Consider the following 20,863-nt stretch of genomic DNA (forward strand, 5'->3'; position numbering starts at 1 on the left):
ACCCTATCTGAAACCCCCACGACAGTGTCACAGCTAAGACGTTCGTCTTTATGAGTGACATTATTGGATATAAACCACACACTTTACTCCTGCTGACAGAGATTTAATTCAGTTTTAAATGAAAAAGTCCCCCCTTTTTCCTCATTTCAGCCCTTCTCTGTTCTGAACCTTCAGAGGGCAGTACAGGCGGAGACAGGGGGAGACGATCAATTCGCCATAAAATTAGTTATTAAACCCTCCCGTAGAAGGTAGGTGCTGAGTAATGTATGCGGAAGCTTTGAATTTATTTACTTTTTTATCCCAATTTGGCTTCAATGTGAAGAAAATAAGTGTCACTTTCTGACAAGATACTGATTGACCTGTTGCTTCGACTGTCTTGGGGTTTTGCATCTGCCTGAGAAGTGTTTGAGCTATTGGCAAAAAGGGACCGATTTTTGAACAATTCACAGTTCAGTGCTCTTCCCTGAAGAAAGGGTGAAGTATTTACTTATTTACTTCAAATGGAGTTTGTTGTTGCATAGTTATATATCTTCTTAAGCATTTTTTAGGCTGTTTAATGCAGCACAGTGGTGACTTGAGGAACACAATCTTTCACGAGAGACAGCTTCCAACTCCCATGCTGGATAAGCATCTGCCATGCTCAACAATCCCTGACAAAAAACACTGCACCCCAACCAGCTGCTGTACTGATGTTCAATGCTGCGAAGAAACAGTTTAAAAAGAAAGTAAAACTTTTTCTTGAAGTTTTTCCTCAACTTATAATGACAATTTATCTCTACGTAGCCCAACAGTGTTATCAAATGTCCTCATTAGGGTTGCAAAATTCCGGGAATTTTCAAAGTTGGAAACTTTCCATGGGAATTAACGGGAATATATGGGAATTAACGGGAATTAACGGGAATTAACGGTAATAAATAAGAAATTTACAGAATTGAAGGTTGGCCCTTAACAGGGAACTTAAATATAGTTGGGGGAAATATATTGTAGCATAGTCTTGGCTAAAACAACCAGATTTAATGCAAGTACACTCCTCAATCACATGCACACAGCACATTGCTTACTGCAGGGCTATTGAGGCCACACCCCCTACAGGCACTGTGCATTCCTCCATCACATGCACAGGTGATTTCTTGAAGCCTGGAGGCCACACATTTGAGCTCAAAGCACAAGACTATTGAAGCCACACATTTGAGCCCACGGACTATATAAAGTCAAGTAATAATTGTTCATACAAGAATAAAAACTAAAGTTCTACTCAAATAAATCTGTTGAAATGTCATGTTTTTGTATTATCTTGCATGGATATCTGCTTATGACAAAATACATATTTACATTTATGTTTGGATATGATACAGTTTGTTTAAATTACCCCCAATTTCCAGTTAATTCCCATAAATTCCCAATAATTCCCACAAATTCCCATAATTCCCATAATTCCCATGGAAAGTTTCCAATTTGGAATATTTCCAAAATTCCCCAGCTTAACTTCCCATGGAAAGTTTCCGGAAAGTTTCCGGAAATTTACCGGAAATTTTCCACCCCTTTGCAACCCTAGTCCTCATAAAGAGATTATTAAGACATATGTATCAGGACTTAGGCCACGTACCGTTCAGCCACTTGGAGTTGTACTGGGCGGTGCGTAGTGGCGGCAGGCCGCCCAGGCTGCGGTAAATGGCAGGGTCCCGTCCGGAGAAATCCATGGCGGTGGCTGCATAAAGCTCCCCGCTGGACGTGATGAGGGCGGTGGAGTTATGGAGGGGGTTGTAGGGACACCGAGCCATCCCGCTGATCTGATCATGGATTTCCGTCAGATTAGTCAGCTGCAATGTGGGCAAACAAGAAGATGAAGGAGACGGATTGAAAACGAATATGGCTCAAGGACTGGATACAACAGAGCTTGACTGGAAGCAGATATTGCCGGAATACCAGCAAAAGAAGATGATTTACATTAACAAAAAGAATATCCCATGAGAGCTGCAATATCTTTAGAAATGATAGAAAACAGGAAAGGAAAAAAAAGGACATAGTATCAAAGGGCAGTATTCAAATTTCCAACTGGGAAAGTCGGCTAATATTTTGTTTATTCTCACCAATATGCAAATAGAAAAGATTAAAAAAGAAAGAAACTTCGTCTCATTACGGTTTGTTTGGTTTACATCTACTGTGAAACAAATACAAAGACAAATATGAGCGAAAACCTTCACAAGCAAGAGGCATAATCAGAGAACACATTTAGAATAATTAGGAACATAAAACACAAGCACAGCATCTGCTTGGAGTCTGACGCTAAGAAGCCAACTGTTGGAAACCAATAGAATCCATCTTGGCTGCAGTGTTTCGTTGGTTTGGTCTCTGATGTCTCTACAGGATACCCAGCTGTTCGCTGGAGCTACAGCGTTATTATACCACATCATTGAGAGCCTTACTGAGCTCAATGGAGGCATAATGTGAGATGCAGTCTTCTGTTGCATACCGCCTTTGAATATAAAGCCAGAGCCAGCCCCTGCTTTTTAAATATACTTTACGGCCTGACCTTGAATTAGCCCTGACACACTGCACTGGTTCCTACTTCAAAAAAGTATCGGCCATAGAGGACTAACTCAACCCAGAAAAAAAGAGAGTAATGCAAATTTTTAAATCCAACATGTAATTATATTTTATTCTGCAAAAATAAACAGAGTACAAGGATTAGCTCATGGCTTGCAGTCTTATCTAAGTTCTTAGAGAAAACGCATAGTGCAAAACCACTGCATTAATCTGAAGTTGAGAAAGTAGAATTTCTATTATTATGCAATTCTTTCTCTGTCAATCAGCTGAGTTTCACATTTGTAATTTCCCACTGTGTTGCAGGGAAGCCCTGGTGATAGTACAAGTCTCCAGTGATTCAGAGCTCAATCTCTCCTCTTTCTCTACTCTTTTTTCCCTAATCTTTAGATTTCTTCCCCCCATTCAGGCCCACGCGCTGTGTGGACCACCGACTCCTTGAGCCAATTTCCTTCAGCCTGCCGATTTGGATCAAAGATTCCGTTAACTCCCGCCACCTCCGCGCCACCTGACCCACAAAAACACAGAGCAACCCTTTCTGAACTCTGGCAGTCTCAGAAGAAAGCCTGGTATTGACAGAGCTCATTCTTTTGGTCGGAATAGTCCTTTTAGGTCAATTGGTTCATTTTGAAAAGGGAAAGGATGAGGGATAAATAGACCGCTCTGCAGCCCTTTATATTTTGAGGAAGTGAGGAGAAAGTCGGCTCTGTCCTGGACCCAGCAGCTGCATGAGTGGGACGCCGAAATGACTTTAAATGACTCTAACAGACTTTTATTCAGAAACAGACCCTCCCTAGTTTAGACGAACTGCAGCGGCAGCCAGTTATAGGATATCGTGCTACTGAAAAGCTACCGAAGCTCAAGCGAGAACTTTCAATGAATTAAATGTGTTAATGTATAGAAAAGTGAATTAACACAAAATTCCACTGTGGGTAGTTGTAATTTACACATCCTAACAGCTATCAGTTAAGTCAGTGGGAAGTAGGAATGGGCGATATTTTACCGTTCACGATAAAAACGATAAATTGAGGAAATGAGAAAAAAAGACAGAAAGAAAGAAATGAGCCTGAAAGAAAGAAAGAAGGAAAGAAAGAAAGAAAGAAAGAAAGAAATGAGCCTGAAATAAATAAATAAATAAATGAGCCTGAAAGAAAGAAAAAGGAAAGAAAGAAAGAAAGAAAGAAAGAGGAAAGAAAGAAAGAAAGAAAGAAATGAGCCTGAAAGAAAGAAAGAAGGAAAGAAAGAAAGAAAGAAAGAAAGAAATGAGCCTGAAATAAATAAATAAATAAATGAGCCTGAAAGAAAGAAAAAGGAAAGAAAGAAAGAAAGAAAGAGGAAAGAAAGAAAGAAAGAAAGAAAGAAAGAAAGAAAGAAATGAGCCTGAAAGAAAGAAAGAAAGAAAGAAAGAAAGAAAGAAAGAAAGAAAGAAAGAAAGAAATGAGCCTGAAAGAAAGAAAGAAAGAAAGAAAGAAAGAAAGAAAGAAAGAAAGAAAGAAAGAAATGAGCCTGAAAGAAAGAAAGAAAGAAAGAAAGAAAGAAAGAAAGAAATGAGCCTGAAATAAATAAATGAGCCTGAAAGAAAGAAAAAGGAAAGAAAGAAAGAAAGAAAGAAAGAAAGAGGAAAGAAAGAAAGAAAGAAAGAAAGAAAGAAAGAAAGAAAGAAAGAAAGAAAGAAAGAAAGAAAGATTCCCTTTGATGACACTTTTTGTATTAGTATTTTTTTATCGTCATTTTTATCGTTATCGGGATAAATGCCAGAAATTATTGTGATACATTTTTTAGTCCGTACCGCCCATCCCTAGTGGGAAGACAGTCATTTTAAGACAATTTCATGATGTTTCAAGCAAACTCTAAGATTCAAGAGATTACAGTACAGATCCACAAAACATACTTTCATCTTCTCAAAGTCTATGGTGTGGTAAAATAAACAGATGCTGCCTCAGTCAGGTGCAATGATTACACAATGAAATTACACAATTAAGAGGAGTCAGTCGACCCGAAAATGGTTAACAGCAGAGTAATCTCCATCTTCTGAGCTTTCATATGATTAATATTCTACTCATTCTTTGGTCATCATAGTATCTGATAGTAAATCTGTCTGAGCATAATTCCATAACAGTGGCTGCTCACAACCCGTGTTTTACATTAACAAACATTCAGCGTGTAAATATGACAGCGCTGAATGAAAATATTGCTGGAATAATGTCATGGCATTTCAGCTATATGTATTTTTGTGGCAGTGAACAGTCATTATGAGCTGCTGACCTTTGGATGCAGTGCTTTTTGCACCAAAACAAATGTCATTGTAATCGTAAACTCCTCCTTAATCCTCCTCTAAATTTCCAACAAAGGGAAAAGCAGATGTTTGATTTGGACTTATCAGCATTCTAAGGTAAGAACAACACTCCGAATAATGCATGTTTTTCCCTCTATAGTGAAAAGCAAAACACAATTCAAGGACTTTTTAGAAATGTGTGAAGACGAAATGGGCAAAAAAGCCTAAAGTGCAGACCTCCTGAGGCATTTGGAAAACCTCAGTTAAGCTCAGGTTTAGAGTCTAGCTCTGTCATGAGATCAGAAAATCACGTCACCTCTCAGATGCCGTTGCGCTGTGGTTCGCACCTGTGGTGCAACCTGTAACTGAAGGATAGCTTGATCTCAAATACTGAGTTCTCAAAAATACAACATCAAGTACACTGAGATTTTAGAGTAACGTGTGCTGCCTTCAATAGCAAATCCTTTCCCAGGACATTAATGCATTTTTCAACTAGAAGATGCAAAAGAAAAAAAAAAACAACATTCTGTACACATTACAAAGACATACCTAGAGAAGAAGAGGGTAGTGTTGTCCAAAGTACAGAAAGTGTGAACACTGAAAGTTGTGAGAAATGTGATAAAAACGACCTTGTATTGCACACCCTGTGATGCGTTTCCGGGAAAAATGGGAATAAAATAACACCTGAAATACTTCGCAACTTGAACTGTGTATAAAAGTTTTATCAGCCCAACTTATTTTGAAATGTTTTGCAGGCCTGAAATGCAAAAAAAAGAAGAAGAAATATCCTGGGTTCATACCATCTATAAAGAAGTGAAATTCAAAGTAAATGTAAGAATCTGTGCTCTTTTTTTCATTTTCCATAACATCCTAACTTTTTCTATTTTGTGCTTTGACATATCAAAGCGTACCGAAGAGTCTGTCTTATAACGAACTCAGGTTGACGTCCTCCCGGTGAGGGTTTAATTGAACCACTGTAACAGGCACAGCTATCATATCTACTAAAACACAATGTTCTACTCTCACTTGATTTGAAATGAGAAGCCAGAATTCTGCAAAACACTGTTTTCAAGTTCACAAGGAGTCACAATTCCTTCCTAATGACATGTTCTATTTTACCAAAAATGTCATATCAGCCTAACAAGCACACTGAATTATGTTAGACAAAATGTTGGTGGACAAGAGCTGTGGAAAATATCAAGACAGATATCCGACCCATCCACCAGGTCGTGGAGAGGACAAATGTTCACATTGCTGTTGTGATTTATCTAATAATGCAATCTGTAGGATTTATTGAATGACTGATCATGTTTAGATTCAAAGTCCTATGTCCTAAAATCAGCTTTATTAAAGCTGTTTATACCGTTCGGTTGGTGCAGATGGGGGTGAAGGCGTTGGTTCCACAAGTAAACAGCCTGTTCCCATTCACCAGCAGCACCCTGATGTAGTTCTGGCACTCCTCCTGCAAAAACACAGCAACAAACAAACATATTCCAGTTAGCATTCAGTAGCGGTGCCATTATCTATCCACTGACAAACAGCTGCATTAGACAGAGGGGCCAAATTATACTTTATGCCAATAAATGAGAAAAACACCTGGTACCATGGGAGAGCTGCTCCAAAGCGTGGCCAAGCTAGACAGAGTCAAATAAAGGCTAATGCCCACGTGGCCTAGTCGCAACACAGCTTAATTCAGCCGGGAACAGATTTGAAGAGACCTAAATAAGGTGGAAACCAGATAAATGCAACAGGTGTGGTGGAGGACCGCTTGATATTAGTTTAAACCGCCTTGGCGTCGTTGGCTGGCCATGAAGTGAAATGAAAATGCAGCCTCTCGCTTCATTCAATCATGTTTCGTTTCAGACTGCTCCCTACATTAATCAATTCAAACCACTTCTGCGAGAATTAGGTTAAAGTACGTGCTCGCCACTCTTTTTGTAGCTCCCTCTCCTGCTGTGCAGATTTTGGACTGGGTTTCTAGCACTTTGTTAAAAGCTCTCCACTAATACAGAGGGGCCGATGAAGTGGAGGATTGATTGAATGATAGAACGCTTTTATTGTCATGAACTCTTTGCATAGTAAAGGTCAGGGTGTCATGGAGACCCGCCAGTGATTTCTATCAGCAAAAGTCATTCTGTAGTGAATGTAACAGCAGTATTCATGCCTGACAGTGGCATTTGTTTTTGTTGGGGGATGGAGTAATAAAGTTGCAGGGTCCGTGGCCCGGTTGGCGAGGGCCTCTCCTAGAAATTTAAACCCTTGTAAATTTGCTATTGTCTGAACCACTTGAGGTGTGCAAGGCAACCCTTCTGCCCCCCTACTCCCTCTGATTTAAGAGTGGAGGGTGTGTTAGCAAAGATGGGAGGGCTTTTATTTCCCTGCCAGCGAGTTGAATGTTGACTCGTAAAATTACTCGTTTCCTGGTGCTAAGCACATCCTGAATATATGTGTGTACGTACTTATATATGTTTGCCTTCAAAGCAGAGGTTGTGTGCATGAGTAGCCACACTTGCAGCACCCAACTATATATCTGTGCTGTTTATACTGCTCTCCATGCACTGTACCTGTAGATGTGTGTGTGTGTTTGTGTGTGTGTGTGTGTGGGCGTAGGGGTGGGGGTGGCTTGTGAACGGCTGGGCATAATTCAATTCTTCCCTCGAGTTTGTTTCTATGGTAAATAATGGCATATTTAATGTTTGCCCAGCCTCGCGGTCTTGACTTGTTTATAAAAACTTCTTGACAAATGTTCCACGTCCGTTCTGTAATACAGAGGCCATTGTGGTTGGCTCTCGCATTATAAAACAAAACAGAGGGAGCAATCAAGTCCTGTCAAGTCGATTTAACTCTCCTTTCTTCTTTCAGTTGAAATAAATCAAATGTACAAGAGACGAGTGGATGCGTGTATGAGAGGGGGAAAAATACAATCACTTGTAAATTCACTCCAAGCACAGTGACAGTATCTGTGTAATAGCTTAAGCAATGGTATATTGCTGTGCATTGAGCTAGGTAATAAACCATCGAAAGCCTTGTCACCTGCTGGAGAAAGAAGTCTTTTAATTCTATTCTTGGTGCATTTCACAGGAGCTGATCCTCTGAAGGGAACATTGAACAATTCTGCTCCGCCAGACTGCAGTGACTCCCAAGGACTGAGGTAGCTTTGCTCTGTAATTCACTATGGCTATCATGTGCTGGCCAGGCTGTGCATGCCTATTATGGGTCCTAACCACCTTTCACAGGAGGATAAATACACAGCGGCACAAACGCACACTCACATATACTCGGGGATCTGGGCCGGGCAGTTCACCTACAAGTCAAGTTCAGCTCGAAACCATCTGTTTTCTCGACAACAGTTGCCTATGCCAGCCGACCGCATACAAAAATATACATTGCAAAGAAAGAAACTGCAATAACAATAGGAAGTCTCTTTGTAGACAGCCTACAAATGAGGGTTAAAGTGTGGTTGGGGAACGTTTTACTTTAGAATAAGTTGATTTAAATTCACAGTGAGGTCGCAAAGCTGGAATTCCCAGGTTGTCTATAAGCTATATAAAGACTCCCATGTCATTGTTCAAGCCTCATTCTTTAATTTTAGCCTGCTGTTTTGTTATAATGGGCTCCTGGAAACCAATCAACTATGTCTACAACAATGAATAGGAAAAAAGATCTTTGATTTTTGTCTTAGCAAGATAATGTTTTTTTCTGAAGCAGCTAATATTCAGCACTAATGTGCCAGTGGGAAATTGAGCATCGGGGGTCTTCAATTCTGCTTAAACATCATTTATTCACATGCTGTTTAGTAGGTTACTAAACCCAAGGGAAAATGATGAATGATCATCGGGGGAATGCAGTTTTACAATTTAGAAAGCTGCTCAACAGTGGTGGAGGTGTGTGCTACAGCTTGTGAGTCTTAATAATTTGGTTACATAAACAAGACATCATGGGAAATTATATTAGTTCTACATATTAATATCAGCTCATTAAACATCACGGGGCTCTATGTGGTACTTTATCAAATATGAGACAACAACCCTTTGGATATGATGACTATTTCAATTCAGTCTTGGACATGCTGACTGATCTAAGCAACAGTAGGCAAGCAACACAGCTTGAGTGATAGTATTGAATATCCTCAATTACAGCTGGAAATACTTTATTTTCACAACAAAAAGTTTTACTTTCAATTTCATTTGAAGGAATATCTACTTTGAGGAAGCATTGTCTAGCTCTTGTAGTCTCCTGCCCCTACTACCAAACTAGCATGAGCGGTCTTGGCATTACGCAGATAACGCATTGAGTTTTGAATATGTTGACATTCAACTGGCATGGAAAGCAAAAATGTTATGATACGATATTATCAGAAAGGACAGAGCTGAGGTTGGGGTTTATTGCCTGCCATTCATGCTTGAGCAGGCACAAAACACTTGCCCGTCTTAGCTTCTGTTAAGGTCATTAACGATAGCCTAAGTGATTCTATCCCTGAACATTTTTGTGAATATCTCCAAACTAGCCACTTGCCACTAGTCCACTAGCTGACCATCTTGTGAGTGCACTGAGTATTCAAAAGCGGTCTTCATACCCAGCCCTGGTTCTGTGAACCTGAAACAAAAGTAGTCGGGGTTGCATGCCCCTCAAATACTGCATAATAAACATAACTACAAGCATTGAGGGAGGGTTTGTGTTCGTGCACATGGAGTGTTGGAGGAATGGTGAGGAGGCTTCAGAGAGTCCAGGATGGGGGGCGGTGTTCCCTAAGACCACGCTTTAAGTTAAGTTAAAGGAGCTTGAGGCTCCTTTTAAGAAATTAGACTCTCTAGCGCCACCCTTCACCACGACGGCCGTTGGGGGTACTGCAGCCAACAGTGAAGCCGATACGGGAGAACGGGGAGAACGCACATGCAGCGTCATGTGACGTCACATCCGCAGCCCAGCGCGGGAAATTCGGGACCGAATTGCAGCACATTTTGCAGCACACAGCCTGTTCAAGGCAAAGGAGAGATACACTAGAGGAATCATTCTTTTGGGTTTGGAACGCTTCATCTGACATTATTACTAGAAAACTTAAAACGTATACGGATTTTTTTCATAAATCTTGCCCCAATCCGGCCTCAAGCTCCTTTAAGTTAAGTTAAATGTTTTTGTTTTTTTTTTTAAATTCAGAGCCATAAAGCCATCTAGGGTAGATTTTTTTTTATATATCATAAAACTACTAAAAGCAGTTTTTTCTCAGCAATAGTTGCAAGTGTCTAGTAAATGACTTTAACAGGGTGTTCATACAACACTTAAACTCACCTCTGATTTTCCTCGGCTGAAGCAGGCTCCCTTGGTGAACTCATCGCAGTGCCACTCAGCCTCCTGCAGAGACGGAGAAAAACAGTTTAAGGCTCCTGATAAACCATCAAGAGGAAGCAAACATCGGAGAGCTATGCCACCATGAAGAACCACTCAGGGAACCCCAACAAAACAACGTCTGTCATCCCATTTGGCAAAAATCCCACTTCTTCTAGGGCAATTTAACATCTGGTGATGACTAGCCAGGCAATTTATAGTATATGCCGCATACGGTGAGGAAACGTTTAATAGAAATAAACACATAGTGTAGTATACGTATACTACGTATAACACACGTAGTAGCTTAGGTGGGAAGAATGGGTTGAAACAAAACCAAACTGTAAGTGAATTTGACATCAAATCTTCACTGTATTCTCATTCCGATGCATCCACATTTGCACACAAGTTATAAGCCATGTTAAATACAGACACAGAATCCAATTAAGGTTCACGGTAAGCAGAGACCCCGAGAAATGAAAGGCGAGAGTGTTGAGAGCTGGGTGTCAATTTGATTTATGTGGGAGGGAAAAGGAGGAATCTTAAGACATAACAGGCGGGTCCCTTGAGTGGGATGTCAATGTGATTTACATGTGAGGGAGAAATGGAGGAAAGCTTTTTACATTTTAAAGCAGCAGGTAGAAGAATAAAAAGATTAAAGCTTGTCTTGTCTCTTCTGAGGGTGAAGACACTGTCGCGCTACGGCTCGTACCACTAATTTCATTGCGACCTTCTGGGAGGCAGTTCTCGTCTTTGATCAAATTTTTTTTTGACGCGTGTAATGAGGGTGGGCTTCGGGAGAACTGCAGGCCGCTAACCCTGACCCCTGTGACGGGCAGAATTAGCCCCAACTGCCACCAGCTCTGGATGACTGGCACAGAAGAGATTATTTAAAAGAACTCTTTGTGCATGTCACACTGAAGTCGCAGAAAGTGTCTAAAGCTAAAGTTGTTTAAATTTCTCTTTCTTTCTTTTGCCCACATAGATACACCGCCCCTGCATTAATAACCTGGCAATTGTCCAGGGGCACAAAACTTCACTCTCTGTAGGAATATGGTAAATATCGCTGACAGAGATTTCACCTTGGTATGAGGACAATTTTATTTTATATCCACTTCTTTCATATCTTTTTTGCTGAGAAACCGTTCTCCGTGTATTTCATGACAAGCACTTACTTTCCCCCCTTATTGGTCTTTGGGAGGCGCAGAAGCACCCCCATGTACACATTAATCCACAAATGCACACACAGGCAGCAAAGCCAGTCCAGTGAGGGAGACGAGCTGTGGGTGTGTGGTACTATTCAGGGAGGATAAGATATGGAGCATTAATGGGAGCTGGCTTCTCCATTTCTCCCCTGTGTTTCAGTTTGTATTCCAGGCCACAGCTGGCTATTCCAGAGCCTGCATGCAGACAGAAAACCACACACATCAGCACACGCAGTCGCACACACAGCACCGCAGCTGACCCCTGCTGAATTCAATGTGGGCGCTGAAAGTGCTTTTGCTAATCACAGTCGGGGGGGAAGAAAACCTGTTACTGGGCTGAAGTCTCGATCAGTGTAAAAATAAATCACGTTCAATGTAAAACCTCAACTTGAGATCACGTTAATGAGAGAAAGAGTGGTCCATATTTTTCATGAGGTGAATATTTCTCATTGCATCTTTAAGAGATCGACATTATGACCACTGAACGGCTGTTTTCATTGACCCCATAGAGCCACTTTAAATGGTCCAGAGTAGCAATTCAACGCTGAATGGCATTGGCATTAAGGAACATCCAAATCTCATTAATTCAGTTCAACAACACTTTATTAATCCCTAAAAGAAAGATGAAATGCATTTCATAGACTAGCCAGCTACTGTTGAGGTCCTGTATGCCTATGAAGATGTTTTATAGTGAAATATGTCTTGACTGTGCTACTCTTAAATCATGATGATTCTTGGTTTTATAGGAGGAAGTTGCTTTACAGAGGCCTCTTTCTGTGTCTCATGATCCTGAAGAATAATGAGGGGGGAAACGAAAGATGACAGAGGAAGAAATGATGGAATTTAGAGAGCTGATAATATCAGTATATTAGCTAAGAATAAAGAAAATAAAAAACAAAAAAATCAACCTTTTCTTTAGCTGGTTGAGGGAATTTCATTAACAGCATATCCAGAGTTTATAGATATAAACTCAACTCTATCTAAACTGATTGCACTTGATTAGTTGTTTCCCTTCAGACAATGTCAGCACAACGAGGATTCATGGGATTTTTCCTCCAAAGAGCTTCCACTGCTGGTTCAGAGTAGGGGCCGAACTTGGACCAGTTCTTTGTTTCTTCTACAGCCAAAGTAAAGTAATCACTGTCTCATAACAACACTGGTGCTACTCTGGCCTTATAACTTCACAGATAGATGAAAGAACTGGTACAGTCAGGGGTTTAAGATTACCTTGACCAAGACAAATCATTTGGACCGGTATTAAGTCTTGTTTGTAGAGAAAAAAAAAAATGAAACAAGAGTGTTTGTGAAAATTGCTTTGCCGTTCAAAATGGCTGTTTAAACGTCATTTCATCTTCAAAAACAAATATGTTCGGGGGTTTCAGTATCACCCGCTGGCATTGGATCTTGCTCAAAACAATATTTGAGTTGCAAACTTTTTATGTAAGAACAAAGTGGTTCCAAACTTTATACTATTGATTAAAAGGCATTCTAGATAAGAAAAGGTCAGAGCACCACACAGGGGAGAAAAGATGGGCCGCCACAATCAGGTCCATGTAGGGCGCCAGTTGTAGGGGAAGAACAAAGAGCTTTCCAGGAAGTGGTTAGCAGACATGAATTTGTTTTTGAGTTGTGGAGATCAATGCTGTGTCTTTCTACTCGTCACCAAAAAAGAAAAGCTGTGCCTTCAGATGTACTGATGAGTAGGAGGAAACAAGCTGCAGCGAGAAGACAAGGGTGTGTGGGTTGATGATATCCTAAAACATAGACAGGATTTGGGAGGGTTTACGGCTTGTCCAGCAGCTGCAGCCCTACACTGACACTTTCAGGTGTACTACAGGTTGAGTTGGGAGAACTTTAACAAGCCTGCTGAGGAGAGAAGCCCAAAAAATTTTTACGATTTGGAGATGCTGAGGCAGCTGAACGTGTCAAAAGAACATTTGAAAAAAAAAAAAAAAAGAAGTGAAAATCACTGGTCAAGTTGTTGGAGATCTCTTTCCACGTAAAACCGTTCCTTTTCATGTCTCAATACTGGATGTCATCAAACTTCAAAGTGAACAGTTCAGGAAAGTTGAACATTGCCAAAAACAGCTTCCCTCTTTATCGTCTGTGTGTTCTGTCAGGTTATCTGCAACTGAATGTGTTGATGTGTTTTTGCAGACCACCGGCAAAGAGCTGAGCATGCTCTTTGGTCCAGGAATGGCATGCACGTCCGTGCGCTGCACAACACATAGAAATGAATGACTTCACAACTCAACCTGAAGAAAGCCTCATAACCCTCGCATAAGGGTTGGCAACACCCACAGTGAGTGCATTTACATGGGAAGTTTAATTCCTCTTTAATCCAGAATTAAAATTAAATCAGATTTAAAATGAGTAAAAATTACCATCTAAACACCTAATTCCGAATGAGAATTAAACTTAATTCCGAAGTAAGTGGCTGGTTTATTCCGATTTTAAATCCGAATAGAATAATTCTGTGATCATGTATACACTCATTCCGCTTTAAAATTAATTCTGATGCTCGTTCCCTCGCCCGTCTGTTGTGATGACGCTTATATTCCGCGCTGGGCTTGTTTTCCAAACAAAGTTTCAAGATGGCAGCACGCAGTAAACGGTGGTCAAGAGCAGAGACGATGTATTTAATAAATAGCTTGGAGGACCTGGAAATAATTAAAAGAACAGATGGAAACAGGAAACATAGAAATTGTGAGTTTTTCAAAGTTTTAGCGTTGTAAGTTTGTTTTTCTTCCGGTAGACGTAACTTCCGGTCCGCCCCCCTATCCAATCAGAATCCTTCCCAACCCCCAGACCTTAAGCGGAAGTGGATAAAGCCCATAAAACGTGTTTTCCATGTAAACCTCAATTTGGAATTACTATTTCCATGTAAACTCAAAGGAAAATAGTTTAATTCAGAACTATTTAATTCGGAATAATTAATTCCAAATTAAAAAACATCATGTAACCTTGGCCAGTGTTGCTCCCCTTTTACTTTAAAGGGGGACATCAGCCCTCGCCAGACTGAATTGTGGGTTCCATGTGTTGGTAGCGTTGCTACCGTCAAAAGTTGGAGGATTTTCTGCTATTCATGCCATCAGCTGATAAAGCTGCAGCTACACAGCTAGTGCTAACCATACATCATACATAGGGACTGTTTCAAAGCATGCGGCTTACTAGTCTAGTGAGCAGCAAGAAAGGTGGTTATTTATGATAACAAGGCAGCTCAAAAACACACCATAGCATATTTCCACAGCACCACCCTATAAACCCCCTTTGAGGATAATTACGGTAATGTAATTTGACTGTCCACTTGGTGGTGGCAGTTCTATCTGTGAAGGTCTTCAGCATTACCATCTCGTCATTCAAAGAAATCTGTTACAAGACACCAAGTTTAAACGTGTGTTCTTTGTAGCTCATACTTGCAGCCCAGCTAAGAGGCTAGCACACAATCAAAAGCAAGGACAACTTAATCGTACATAAAATTAACGCAATGACTCCTCTTACAAAAGTGCATATAATCTTCTGGATTTTCTCCATCCATCCTTACATTTTCGTCTGCTTGGTGTTGGCAGCAGTCTAAACACTTCCTTCAGCTCTTCTGCGGGTTTCCGAGGCAATACCAGTACTTTATTTTCTGGGTTTTCTTTACTTTTGTATTTCAGCTGTGTCGTAAATAAAGTTCAGTGGAGACGCGAAGAAAAAACTTGAGATAACAGATCAATTAGGGGTTATCTTGATAATTTCACAATCTCACCACAAATTTGAAGTTTGAAGAAATACTCTATATTCTCGCATCATAAAACGACACTCTATAACACAAAAATATAGCTGTAATTATTTCGCTACTTTCTCCTATGTCATTACTTTTACTTGTTGATGTGAAATCTATTCTAAGATAGTTTCCACTGGATTCATTCTCAATAAATTGGGTGGCACAACAACGTACTCGTCTTGATGCTAACTTTAAATTCTTCAGTACTTCGGTTGAGACTGATGATGTTACAAGTGCTGTTTATTGGCTTGAACTTGTGCCATCGACAATCAGGTCACCATCGTTAACTCATCCTCCATCTGATGTTGATGATTATAATCATATTGATGATTTAAAACCACAGAAAAACATGTAAAAACAAACTTGATTTAGATTTTTGTTTTGAGTTTTGTGCATTTTGTGCAACAAGCCGTCCTGTAAATCATTTTTATAGATAAGGTCCCTGGGCTCTGAGGTGGTTTTGAGTTCCCAGCGAGTTTAACAGGATCCTATTATGAAAATGAGGCCCGAAAAGATCATTGCTCTACAAGAAATCCATAAAAAAAGTTCATGTTCTCTTAATCATCATACAAAACCCAATCTGATGTTAAATTTTTAGCCATGAAGACCAATAAAATTTTTAATAACTTTCATGGAAAGGATAATAATGCCACATCTGTCATGATAAGCTATGAACAAGTGAGCAGACCTAGCCAGAATAATTTTCAAACGAACATTTTCTAAAATAAAAAAGGGAATTCTGTGCCTATTCTCCATGGGAACGTGAACGCTAAACGTTTATGGGCAATTTTCACGGAGAGAAATGTTGCACTACTTTACAACACAACGTGGACTTTTGCAGATATAATCATGGTTAACTGATATATCAGTGGCTTGGGTAGCTATTCTGCTGTTTGCCTCTTATCTAACCTGCTTGGTTAACAGAGAGGACGTTTTAAAGCCTAGAAAATTGTCCGACTTCACTGTTTGTTGCCTCATTGGATTTCCTCTGCAATCGTACTCCCTTCCAAGATTTCAGCAAGCATTTGGCAGATAAAGTCTCATTATTATGAAATGGTATACTTTCCAAAATTACAAAAACAAAATTGAAGTCTTGTAGTGAACCGGCCTGCTCCTTCGAGCACAATAGAATGTAATGCAGAAAAGTGAGCCAAAGGGAGTTTGATACAATCACTTGTTGTTCGAGGGAAGACGAAGAGAAAAAAATTCTTGATGTGTTATGTTCCATAGGTCCGCCCTCTTGACTGCCCCCTGCATTGGCTACAGTCCTCAGAGATGAACCATTGTGCTGGAGCCTCTCATCAGCCCTCACACTGAGGGACTATTGTCACCACAGGGTGGGTGCGGAGTAGCTGGAGGGAGCGTAGGCAGGGAGTAAGATGAACAGAAACAGAGAGAAGGATAGACAAATGAAAAGAAAGGGGCACACAGATGTAAAAAAAAAAAAAGAAGCCAAAACAACAACAAACATAACGGAGTCCAACTTAGAAGACAGCCAGATCAATGGAAACGGTGTGGGCAGAGTGAAGCTAGATGGAGGACAGAGTGAGCAGTTGAATTCTTAAACAACAGTTTCCAGACATGATGCTGAATGCATTTTGCATAAAGAGAGTCTGGAGAGTACAGTCGCTGCTGACAGCTGTGTAGCTTTGTGAAATGACAGGCTGTGTGTCTCACAAGGGGGGTGGGGTTTGAGACTAAGAGCTAGACAAATCTAATAAGTCTTACGAGTAGCTGATATTATCTTTTGATGTGCTTGCATAATATTTACTATTCACACTGATGTCTGCTGATGTAAGCTGCTGAAAGATTTACGCATGAAAATTGGTCTGGATGTTTTGTTTCAGCAAGTGTGAAGGTCTGAGTCACTACACATCATCATGACACCTCAAATAGAAATTTCAGTGTTAGAATTAAACCCATTCATGTTCTGCTCTGTACTTCATAGACTGACAGCCCTCTTGCTTGAAGATACCATTACATGATGTACCTGACATCTGTATCTCCCGTTCCAATCTTGTTTCTTTATTCTATGCATTTAAATGACCGAGTTACTGCTCTGGTAATTAAATTAGCAAAGCTTCCAGAGCAACAGAGGACGGTTTCTGTTCGCCACTGATTAGCAGGGCTAATTGTCCATCTGATGAAGTCTAATAGCAAGAGACAGGACCATGAAATACAACATGCAAGAACTGAAAGGATATTTTGTTCTCTTTGGACTCCACATCTCTACTGTGGCAAGACAATGTGGATAGGCGAGGAAAAATGGAGGCACAACATACAATACAGCTCAACCACAGTCAGCTGGCAATGAGCTGGAGGATGAGGAGAGGTTGGAGCGGGTTTCCACTATTTTTCCACCTCTGCGGTATTGAATGGTGAACAATGCCACTGATCCTCCTCATCCCACAGCTTATTGACTAAAACGGTGCCACAGTGTTTCTGTTGAAACTAAGCCTCACCCTCTGCATCCAGTTTGAATTGAGCATGGAACCATTCTCCTAAAACTGAATTTATAAAGAAAGCTGTTTTTCACCTTTTAATGTCTCCTCAGATTAGCCCCACTCCTTAGGATGACATGGATTTTAAAAAGCTTTTATCCTGCCTGAAGATTGCACATTAGATCCTTTCACACATGATTTTTCAGAACTTGCAATGAAGTGTGAAGACTCAAATTAAAGAAAACGAGGATCACTTGTATTTGCAGTTTCAATAATGCCAAAGAAAACTATTTGAGGAGACTGCAACACAAGTTCGAGTGGCGCACGTAGCTTGCTTGGCTGGCTAGTCTTCAGCCCTGGCAACACAATGGAGAATGACAAAAACATCCATTTGCCTGTTGGCAGCAGCTGAGCTCAAAGAGTTGAATGAGGGACAATAAATGCACAAGGACAACATTGAAAAGAGGTGGACTAAAATATGGAGTTGAACCATGGTTTGAGGCTGTTTTAATTTGTTAGCTTAGTCCTTTTTTTAGTTAGCTTTAATTTTCATTTTTGCTGCGGAAGCCTTAACAATCAAGCAAGAAGACACATGCCCAGATCAGTGTGGATAAGGGGCGGAGGATGACAGGACCAGGAAGGCCAGGCTTTTCAGACACAGCTGAAAAACAAGGACTGAATACTGACTCGCACCAAGGCCATACACGACGGAGGGCACACTCATGTTCCAAACCTTGACTCTCCCCACATCATCCTTGGCAGCTGTTCACTTTGAATGGTCGCTTTATGTGAAGTGAAATGTTTTCCATCAGTTATGATTCTGCATCTGTCCTTCTGTCTCCAAGTGGTCTCTTACAGTCACCTCATATTCCGTGGTTTTATAAGGGATTTCAAAGTTGCAGGCAAATTTCAAAAGAAAAATCATAAAGAGTCTTGTTTAAGTAGAGGTTCAGTGGGAGGCAGCACTTTCTGTGTGTTGTGACAAAATTAAACATCTGTGATACAATTGAAAGTGTTTAATCTTGTCTTACTGAAACGTTTCTTACTTCTGCAGTGGGTTCAGGCTGGCTCTTAGTCAGACACTTGTCTTTTAAGATGCTTTCTAAAGTTTTTGCAGTCATCTAGCATATGATCATTAGAGAAATCATTATTATATTCACTGACTGACCACTTCTACTCGGGACTTACTGATACAGTTGCCAAAACTGTTGGGTGACATGAAAATACATGTGTTTTGTTTTGTTTTCATGTCCCTCTACGATTTCCAAGCAAAGGTGTCATGTGTGCTGGAGATAATAGGTGCGGGAGCTCAGGCTTGATCCAGCTTGTATCAGTTCAGCATGTGCACCAAACTAGTCTATAGCCTACAGTGAGAATCAACGCACCCAGCTGCACAACAATAAGACTATGAGGTACAGTATCGAGAGCTAATTTTCAACCTTGCAAGAGCTTTGCAGCCGAAGACCTGAGGCTTTTCTGCCTTTCCAGAAATGTTTCATGCATGTACGAACAAGATGAGATCATCGATCAAATGGTAATTATAGCCATCTCTTTAGTCCATTACAGACTTCTTGTATTACAGCTGCTCTAAGCTTTGTTTCCCCTTTGTCAAATCTTACACAGTCCTCTTCTTATTGCCAGCAGGCATGCAAGAACGAATCACTGCCATCAAGCATTATCTTACAGGGTTGAAACACAGGTATCGGAGGAAATCACAAAGACAAATCTAGGTGTAGCTTTAGTCTCTCTTTTTTCTCCTCAGAAAGAAACCTCATGCACCTCTTCTCAACATCAGTGCAACTGAAATCAACCTTAATAAACTACAAACAAATATTTGTGCTCTACTTTCTCTGCTGGCTGCGGCAATTCAGCTTCATATTCCCCTTTAAACATATTTGGTTGATCAGCTATGCGTGTCACTTGCAACAGCAACAGCGCTCAAAAGGAAATTCATTGAAGACCTTTATCCCAACAACAACGTGAGGTAGGCAGCTAAATCTCTGTGCTATTAATTTGCCGTTTTATCCAGGGTGACAAATAAGGGAGGACAGAAGGTTTCAAGAGAGAAGGATGCTACTAATGCTCAGCAAATTTTAGCAGTTGAGCTAAGACCTCTCCCCGACTCTACAGCCGTGGTCCAATCAAATGCAAAGCGGACTTAGTGCATGGGTCATCTTAAATTGGCCCCGGGCGCTGGCAGGGATTACCAGGTCCTATTCTTTCAGGAGGAAATGTCTTGGAGATGAGAGGTTGATTGGCTCAGTAAAATCTCCTTGCTGATTCTGCAGCATCAGCCGAGCGGGAGATGAAATAATTGAGGGGGGACGACTGGGTGCGCGAATGGCAGAGAGCATCTTTAAAAAACATCTGTGTCCCAGTGAGAGGCCACAAAAGACCGGCTCTGCATGAATCCTCGTCTCTCTCCGTGGGGGGTTTCTCTGCTTTTTCCCTCCATCTCCATTTTCCCTGACTCCTTTGTGTGTGTCCCTCTACACTCCCTCCTACCCGGCAGATTTACTCTCGCTTCTGATTTCGTCTCACTGCTTTTCTCATTTTCCTCATTCCAGCCAGATTTTTATCAACGGCTCTCCCCAAACCCCTCTGTTCTCGAGCTATTCCCACCACCCTTGTTCGCTTCTTCCTCTCCTCTCATCTTCTCCTCTGGTTTTTCCAGGGTATAAATTGAAAACATCAAGCGTTTCCTAAGCATCAAAGAAGCCTCGCTGCTCTCACCTAGAAATAAAGCCGTCATCATGGCAGTGTTTGCACGGTCACAGCGGGTCACAAAATGGTAAACTTAGCAGGTGGGACTGGTACAAGTGCGGAAAGAGAAAAATTAGAGAAGCTCAACAAAATTGAATGGCAACAGGTTGGAGAGAAAGGGAGGGCAGCTAAAACGCGAAACCCACCTACAACATTAAGAGTGCCATTGCTTAAACGTTAGGGGTGTAACGATACAGTAATCTCACGATACGGTACGATACACGATATTGAGGTCACGATAACGATACGATACGATATTATAGCAGTATTTTTTTAACAACCTTGAATGAGGAACATATGACTGGAAAAAATGGTCTTTTATTTGAAAGACACAAAATACAAAACAATGCTGTGTATTTGCCCTATTGTTACAGTTTGTAATGCTTTATAACTGTTTAAGTTTTAAAGAGAAAGCCAGGCCAACCATTTTCCGCAAACTGAACTAAAAGTAAATGTCAGGTTTGCATTATGCATCTTCAGTTTCATACAAGTACAAATATTTTGCCACAAACTGAATAGTTTCTCTCATGTATGATTTGAC

The 20,863-nt window shown here is 40.7% G+C and overlaps 1 protein-coding gene across 1 annotated transcript in view; it reads right to left on the reverse strand.

Annotated features, from left to right (window-relative positions):
* Nucleotides 1–20,863, reverse strand: part of sema5a (sema domain, seven thrombospondin repeats (type 1 and type 1-like), transmembrane domain (TM) and short cytoplasmic domain, (semaphorin) 5A) — a 158,687-nt gene that overhangs the window by 77,905 nt on the left and 59,919 nt on the right. Inside the window, exons 5-7 of the mRNA XM_061713089.1 lie at nucleotides 10,109–10,171; nucleotides 6,183–6,281; nucleotides 1,607–1,820 (exon numbers count right to left, since the gene is read on the reverse strand). Coding sequence (XP_061569073.1) covers nucleotides 1,607–1,820; nucleotides 6,183–6,281; nucleotides 10,109–10,171 — 376 coding nt within the window. The remainder of the gene's footprint in view (nucleotides 1–1,606; nucleotides 1,821–6,182; nucleotides 6,282–10,108; nucleotides 10,172–20,863) is intronic.

The sequence above is a fragment of the Cololabis saira genome, chromosome 22 (genome assembly GCF_033807715.1).
Source record: "Cololabis saira isolate AMF1-May2022 chromosome 22, fColSai1.1, whole genome shotgun sequence".
Lineage (NCBI taxonomy): Eukaryota > Metazoa > Chordata > Actinopteri > Beloniformes > Belonidae > Cololabis > Cololabis saira.